Consider the following 8,605-nt stretch of genomic DNA (forward strand, 5'->3'; position numbering starts at 1 on the left):
AGAAAACTTTTGCCACTTCTCCATCTGTTGAGAGGACAGAGGAATGTGCCTGCTCCCCCACCTAAGGACAAGGGTTAGTGATGCTAGGTGAATTATCTTGGCTTGTTTTACTTCGACTCAGGCAGATTTAGCTGGCTTTTTTGAACCAAAGAGCTTGCTCTGAAAGTTTGAGAGGTGGAAGGTTCCCGGCACAGTTTTATAGTGGCAATTCCACTGAACATGAGGCACGTTTATGTATATCAATATATGTAATAGTCAACATGACCCCATCTGTGGATACTTAAATCTGTAGATCAGGGCCACAATGACCGGAGGGAAATTTTTCTCCAAACTTAGGTGATGTCCCTAGGTTTGCAGAAAAACCTGAAACCTAAAAAAAGGGGGTCCAACCTCCCCAAACATAGAGCAGATAACTGTCTCCTGAGAGCCTTTTTCTCTTCCATCTGTCACTGAGGCAGCCTAGCTAGAGGCAAAGAGAAGCCTCTGACATCCCCCCCCCACACACACCAAAACCACCAACATGGCAGGCAGGTGGAAAAGGAAGAAGGGGGCCCTCTGCCACCTGCCCACAGTCACTCAAACCAGAGCTGAGGTGGCAGTGCTGGCAGTGGGTGGGTGGGGGAGGAAGAATGGGAGCCTCCAGTGCCCTCCATCCATACCCAAAATGCAGAGAGGGGGATGGGTGGGCAGGGCTACGGGAAAGGAGACAGCTGCAAGTCTCTTGGAGGGTTAGGAGCAACAAGTCACCTGGCAAGTTACTGTCCCAGTGGTCTCCTCACACACCATGAGTCTCATAAGGTTCCCACTTGTATATACATAATATGGAGGATTAACACAATTTCCAACATGGAGGAGGTTTATGAAAACCAACTGCTGAAAGGAGCAGAGAAAGGGCTAAGTGCTGAACTCAAGTGTTCAACTTTGCTGAAAATACTGTGATTATGACCTGTTGTCCTGGGAATGAGCCCCAAAGCCTGGATCTAAGGGCCAAAGCCTGAGATCTGGCAACCCTTCTTACAAGCACAGCTTTATGTTCACTGTAAATACATATGGGAGTACAGAAAATATGCAGAATGATGCTCTGAGCACAGCATTCAGTTTCCAAAAAATCTCAACGTTTACTTTTTTAAAAGAAAGAAGTTCCAATGCTTATGGCTGCAAAAACATGCTTCAAAGTGGTTGAACAAAGTCTGCTGAAATCTCAGAAGTCCATGGGCTAGGATAAGATATCCAGGGTTCAGAGGTCCTTGATGTCGGTGGCCTGGTTAGCGCCTGTCTTCCAATTACTATCTGGCAAAACAGTAAATGTAACAGAATAATTTTTTTGCAAAATAAGTGAAACTATGCAAATCTGCTCAATTTGAGCTAATCTATCTAAATCATTCCAAATGTTTTGCACAGAACTTGGATTTTTCAGATACTGTTTTCTGGTTTTTTTCTACAAAGCAGACATTGCCCTGGTTATAGTTATTGGTACATTCTACTAAAATCCTGGGAGACGGCTAATTCCTAAGAAACCTTAAAGACAAGTATCTGGAGGCAATTCATCTAATTTGGTCCACTGTGGGGGATGGGATTGGACATGCCTGTCAAATGCCTTAGGCTGTTGGTTGTTTGCATTCATCTCTGGCTCAGCGCGCGTTTCCTGACCACAAAGAAAGCACATATTTTAACTTATATACTGACTATTCTGCAAAGCCACATACACATATATAAACACCCACATGCTGCACCCAAATCCCAATGCTATAGCATTTGCAATCTCAAGTGTCGTTAACCACTCAAAAGGATGTAGATGGAGGACATGCTCTGTAGTAGGTATGAATTCTGTTCCCACTGGCAATTGCTAGAGTAAAAAAAAAAAAAAAACACAGCTGCAATTAGAAAAGGTGTGATTACACACAGCCACCTGCTTAAAGCCTCTTGAAAACATTTTGGGACAAGGGAGAGGCATCTGCAAGATGGCCAGGCTGGCTTCTGAGGTGGCACAGTCTCACCAGGAATGTACTGGCAACAGTCAGTCAGTGGCCCAGTGCACTGAAAGATCCAGGGACTCAGACGAACATCACAGACACTCACCTCAGCTGAAACCAGAGTCCAGCAACTGCTTTGACCTCTCTTTTGCTGGTTTAGGGTGATTGTTTTTTGATAGATTGGCACATATCCTGGTAACATACCTTCAATGTGATGGATAATGCATCCAATATATTCGTGTAGCTCTAGTGCTCAGTTGCTATGCCTTTGGTATCTTGCCAGAAACAAGATACTGCTGTGTTACACATGCACCACTTAAGGGGGTCTCCCCTGTAACTGACCTATATTCATCTTAAACTCTGTTTGTTCTTGACTGTATTCCCCCCCTTGGCACACGCCCTGCCCCTCCCCCCCCCGGAAAAAACCACCTTTCAGATCCAAGGGCAATGTAAAAATAAAATGATCACAACCTGTCCCTCTGGGAATTTCAGTTTTGCAGCTTGTCCTGCTATGATGCTGATAGAATTCACAGCTTAGTTCAAAGGGAGAGAGAAAGAACGAGGAGAAGGAGACAGACAAGAGGAGAGGGGGATTAGCTAAAGGTGTGCCTAAGGCAACACTACCCCCCCCCCCCACTCAGGTAACTGGAAGTTGTACCCTGCCTGAAAAGAAATTATGTGAGAGAACAGGAAGAAATGTAGCACAATGCAAAAATGAAGACAGAGGAAGGGAGACTCAGACTGCAGAGAACTGAATGATAAGGAAGCAGGGATATGTGAGGCAATCAGCAAGAAAAAGGAGGAAGGACCAAGCCCCCCATAAAGACTTCTTTAAATGAGACACTTCTTTGAATGAGACACTGCACGTACAACCTCTTTCTGACCGTAACCCAGTGGTGTTGTTAATGCCAGTGAGGAGCATGCATCACAGCTTGTCCAAGCCCAGTGATGTATAATCAGAAAGCATAACCATGAACAAAGATGTCCAGTGTGCCACTTATGATGGAGTAGCTCCATACAATCCACCCATTCCCATTCCCAGTGGTGTGCCTAATCTGAGCGGACTGCTTTTACCACCAAGGCTCAGGCAACTGAATACACTCAGAGGACTGCATAATCTGCATTTGAGGGAGTGATTAATCCTTGACACTGCCACCACTGTTCATCAATTATATGTATACATGGGCTGATAACAGACCCATAAAATCAAATAGAACGGATATACTAGGGAGTCTGTCTCTTTCTGAACTAGAATGGGATCCACATGTTTCCCTGCAGTAGTGGGATCCACTAGCTGTAAAAGCAAACCTTCAGCAAACAAAGCCAGAATATTTGGATTTCTGCAGAGAACCAGAATTGCTCTGTCAAAAGCTATTTAATAGTTCACTACACACATATACTATACTTGGGGGGGAAAGATATATGTGCTTACAAAACATAACCTTAGCCGAATGTTAGTAAGACAGGCAGGCAGAGGAGGCATAATTAGAAGCCTTACTAACAGTATCAGCTAAGACATTTTCACCCAGTCAGAAGTCAAACGCATCTCCAGAAAATCAAGATGAGAACAGAATGTTGCATTAGACAAGTAACATATGCTCAGCTTAGGTAGCTCATGCAAGCAGGTGCATGTTAAAACTAATTGTCTTGAGAAGTAAACTCAACTATTAAGGACATCTTCAAACTTACTCTTTTTCATGTACGATATTAGGAGGGGGGAAATGTGACAGCATGGTGTAGTGGGTAGAGAGTCGGACTAGGACCTGGGAAACCCAGGTTCAAATTCCTGCTCTGCCATGGAAGGTTGGTGATTGGACCTCGGGTCAGCTGCCCTCTCTCATTGGTCTAACCTACCTCACAGGACTGTTGTGAGGATAAAATGGAGACAGGGAGAATGATGTTGTAATGTGCTTTTGGTCCACATTGGGAAGAACAGCGAGGTATAAATAAATAAAATGGCCAGAGACATGAGAATTGTGATGGACCATCTTACGCATAGGTCCTATATAGTGCTGCCATACACCAACCCAGAGAAGTTCTCCATACCTTTAATGTTCTGACACTCTGTCTCCGTGGAGACACGCGCTGCATCTCCCGCCCCCTCTCCACATATATTGGCACAAATCTCATCTGTTTGCAGCTTTCCGGGCCACTGGAATTATTTGTTGAGGTAGAAGGTTCCAGAGAGTGGAATTCAGCTGTACAGAATTCTTGCTCCCCCCTCCTTGTTCCTTGGTGGATCCAGGAGGAGATGCAGTAAGTGCCTCTCTGGTCTTAAGAGACGAGATGAGGATGAAGTTGGTTCTTAGTTCCCTGTGTGGAGCACCCGATTCCTTATTCTCCAATGCAACTGTCAAAGTAGACATGTAAACAGAATAAGAAACATGGGGCTGTATAAAGGGAACAGGGAACCTACTTCAACCTCATATGCAATATGGCTTTTGAATGTTCAGAGATCTTCAGTGGATTTCTGGAGCTCATTTGCATACCTAATTCCTCTTTCCTTCCTATCTAACTGCACACGATCTTATGAATTGTTTTGAAGTGAGAAGCTTTGAATTCCCCGTTCTTCTTACCTTGGCTCTGGTTAACAAACAATACGAGGTCTAATAAAGAGAAGAAAAGGACAAAGATAAAATACAGAAACATTATACTGTCAGAACTTCTTAACCCTACCCTAACAAGCAATTATCTTTTGCATTCATCCTGGAAGAAAGAACGTATAGAATCTGTGACCTACATTACTGTACTATTGTGTGTCAACTGAGCTACTCCTCTCTTCATTTGTTTCACTGGAAGCAAAGATAAAACTAGTAAAGATACAATATCATTGTTTCCATACTGGTCATTGCATTTGGCCATGTATATAAGATCTGAGGTAGTAAGGGGATTGACCCAGCATAACCATTAAGTCCTTTCAAGTTTAACTGTATTAAAATATGGGCAAACTACAAGTCTAAAGGGAGGCTTTCAATGTGCTCTGAATTCTAGTAACAGGAAATGATTTGGTACACATGTCAATGGGAAACATACATCCTCACATTCTAAACACTAGACATTCATTTCGCCACCTCAGCGTTCCCTGACTTATACTTGTATTGTCAATATATCTTCTTAACTCAGCAAGAGAGTTCAGTTTACCTACTCCACGACGACAGTTACCATTAGTTATACTATTGGCCACCTATCCTTTTGTACTGTTAAAGAACCATAGTATGCCAACATTTGTAACAACTAGCACACAATTTCCTTCTCTTTCATGCATTTCAGGAACCAAACTCCTGCATCCCTGACAACCTGTCAAAGATGGCATGGTGTCTCCCTGACAATCTGAGGAGGAGTCCTTTCACCTACACACTGTAGTGTCTTCTTGATGCTCACCTCCCTTCACCTTGTTCACAAAGTTTCTTTCATTCTGACTATATATGTGTGTGTATATATGTGTGTGTGTGTGTGTGTGTGTATGTATGTACCGTATTTTCCTGCGTATAAGACTACTTTTTAACCCAGGGAAATCGTCTCAGAAGTGGGGGGTCGTCTTATACGCCGGTACGCCAGAAGCATCAGCACAGCTCTATATTTTAACTGGAAAACTCTATATTTTAACTGGAAAAGTTGGGGGTCGTCTTATACGCCCAGTCGTCTTATACGCCGGAAAATACGGTATATATATATATATATATACATATATATATATCCCCCTTTCAGTCACTTTCCTTACATGTTCACACAACCCATTTCTCACTCTACCTTCTCCTGTCCTACAGTCTAGCCCATCAGTATTAATTCATGCTTTTCATGGCTTTTTTTCATGTGGTGGTTTTCTAAATGTACCAAGGGACACCCTTCTATCACTCTCTCTTCATCCAGATCTACGACCGCTGGCTGCCCACACCTCCTTTAGATGATCTTTGTTTTCCCCCTTCAACTGTCCTTCCCTTTTACCTCATCCATATGTGGTCTCCTAACCGCGGCTTACTTTTTTGGCCTCTCTCCCTTCCCCCAACACTCTGCTGATTTTGTCTTCTTCATATAGTCCATGTTTCTGCATCTCATATACTTCCAGGCCCTCACTCACTCTCTCCCATACTGAGAGGAGGAGGCGGCTGCAAAGAATTTGCTGCTGACCGCTGCACTGCTAGGAGGCAAACACATGCCTGGCCTTGTGCAGGCCAGTTTCCGCCTGAGTGCCCCAAGTCACATATCCCCAGCATCATCTCCGGCACTGAGAAAACAGATGGTATAATAAATGAGTGCAGTCTGATAGGGGGATGAAGGGGGTGCCTGCCTAGGAGAACCCCCCACTCAAACATGCAAATACTTGAGTCTGCAATACCAGGATTACCCTGTATCTGCTGACCACCCTTCCTAGTAGCACTGGAGAGTAAAAGCACAGCTAAACTCTGAGCCAAGTATTAAATGGAGGACACAGAAGCAGGAGACAGGATGAACAACACTTTTCAGGATCGAGCTTAGGGTTCAGAAAAATGGGCATAATCGGTGAGAACCACAAAGAAGCTGAAGGGAGATAATGCGGTTGGCTTAATAAATGGGCATGGGAACACACACAGGGGCGCAAACTCTTTGCCTTTCCCAGGTCTTGGCTAATAAACCTCATAGGGAGTGGCTATCGGCACATACAAGAAGTGTCAAGATATTCCCCCCTTTTGAACTTGGTAGAAGACGAGAGGTGCGTATAGCTGCCCGCTGCCCAGAAGCCTCCACTCTGGCTATGTGCTCTGCCCAATCTCTTCTGCAAGCCTCTGTCACTTCTGTTTAGTCATGTCTCCTATCTGTGAGAACAAGTGAAAGCCACACCACTGGACCGACTTCAGTGACAGAGCTATCGGCAGCAGAAGTAGCAGCAGCTGTGACTCAATCCTTGCCCAAGAGAAACCTCCTCAGGCTCTCAAGCAGGAGGAGGCCATGTAGAATGGAAAGAGCTTTGTTTTGAGGCTCAGCTTTTGACACAGACGTGTAATGCTCTTCTGCTAAGATCAAGTTTAATCTACTACACTGGCTGCAAGCACAAGCTTGGCCCTAAATGTTTGCTGAACAGCTTCCCGCTGAGCCTTCTCTACCTTAATGCCTCTTTTAAACACCTTCCACACCAGATTCCCAAAGGGATCTTCAGTATGAACATCTAATCAACACAAGGGGGTGAGAAGAAACCTGGATCACATCAGCCTACATCTTGCTATGTTAAGGGGACTGTATGCAAATCAGCTCTAAGGACTGACCTGATGTCTTTCTTTCTCTAACCCACTGTAGATTCCTCAAGCCAAAGAATTGTGCCCACCTCAGTTTACCCATGTCTTCATACCCATACGATGAGCCTGACTCAGCTTCTTCCTGGACACATACATCAGCAAATGACCCCTGCCAACAAATACTATGTTACCAAACGGTGTCCTGCCTGATGGGCTCTCAGTAGGGGACACTGGGGCAATGCAGCACACATGACTAAGAAAGTCCCAAACATCTGGATACACTGCTGCCACATTAATGAGTCCCACATAAAAATCCATTAGCAGCCCACTTGGTGAAGCGATTAGGCACCCCTACAACAGACAACACTCGGTACACTGACTCCCGCTGAGACACTGGAAGGCAGGAAGCAAAGCATCCCCTGAGCTATGCCAGAAAACCCCTGCCTCGTCAACCTTTTACGTTGTATCTGTGGAGCGAGAAGGGCAAGTAACAATGGCAAGGGTAACTCAGGGAATGCGATACCCCACCCCCCCTGTGCTGGCTTTTCTTCCCTTGCATCCCAACTGGAGCTACTGTCTTCTCTTCCTTCACCTAAGACACTACTGAGCTATGCTGTGCATGGATCCAAGGACCAGACTCTGCTTCTCGAGAAGGGTGGAAAAGAACAGCAAGAACCATTCACACTGGAATACAGAGGCACTTATGGTGACTGTAGGGTTTTCAAGGCAAGAGGTGGTTGGCTGTGGCCTTCCTCTGCATCATGACCCTGGTACTCCTTGGAGGTCTCCCATCCAAATACTACCCAGGGCCAACCCTGCTTAGCTTCCGAGATCTGACAAGATTGGGCTAGCCAGGTCAGGGGACACATGGCATAACACATTGGGAAGAGTATGATCAAGAGCAGCACACAAAATTGGGATTTGTATATATGGTCTTTCTCTGGTTTCATTTCTCCATTACCACAATACACGTGGCACTCTATACGTACACATATGAAGCCATAAAGCCTAGCATAATAAGCAGTCATACACCAAAGCCACCATCTCAGAATATTTTATTGCTCTACATTCCTGTTTCACAGCATGGCTTTTAGCTTTGTTCTTTTGTCAGCTGTGTTATTTCATGTCCCTGCCAAATATTTATTATACTGATGGGAATTAATTAAATGAGGGGTGATACAGACTTTTTGTGAGGGCCCAAGATTGTTCTGCTAACAGAACAGTTTACCTGACTTGAGACTACAGTTTTCCTTATCACCTATGCAATTAACCACAGATTTTTTTAAAACATCAAAATATTGTGGAACCCTAATTACCTATGGAATTTGAGTTGTTCCAAAACTGGCAGATACATGGGGACATCCAGACTTGTCTGTTATTCCTGACACTACTGCTCAACCCAAACAGAGTGTGGGTCTCTGA

General features: G+C 44.5%; 1 protein-coding gene across 5 annotated transcripts in view; it reads right to left on the reverse strand.

Annotated features, from left to right (window-relative positions):
- Nucleotides 1-1,158: 1,158 nt before the first annotated feature.
- The window catches only part of IFT27 (intraflagellar transport 27), a 22,898-nt gene continuing 15,451 nt past the window's right edge, over nucleotides 1,159-8,605 (reverse strand). The window contains exons 8-9 of one of the 5 annotated variants that reach the window (XM_015426482.1): nucleotides 4,550-4,579; nucleotides 1,159-1,290 (exon numbers count right to left, since the gene is read on the reverse strand). In XM_015426482.1, coding sequence (XP_015281968.1) covers nucleotides 4,561-4,579 — 19 coding nt within the window. In that variant the 3' untranslated portion in view covers nucleotides 1,159-1,290; nucleotides 4,550-4,560. Of the gene's footprint in view, nucleotides 1,291-2,478; nucleotides 2,507-4,549; nucleotides 4,580-8,605 lie in introns of those variants that run through there. The other 4 variants (XM_015426483.1, XM_015426484.1, XM_015426481.1 and 1 more) reach the window with 4 other exon arrangements.

The sequence above is a fragment of the Gekko japonicus genome, unplaced genomic scaffold, assembly GCF_001447785.1.
Source record: "Gekko japonicus isolate JY-2015 unplaced genomic scaffold, Gekko_japonicus_V1.1 scaffold1105, whole genome shotgun sequence".
Classification (NCBI taxonomy): Eukaryota; Metazoa; Chordata; class Lepidosauria; order Squamata; family Gekkonidae; genus Gekko; species Gekko japonicus.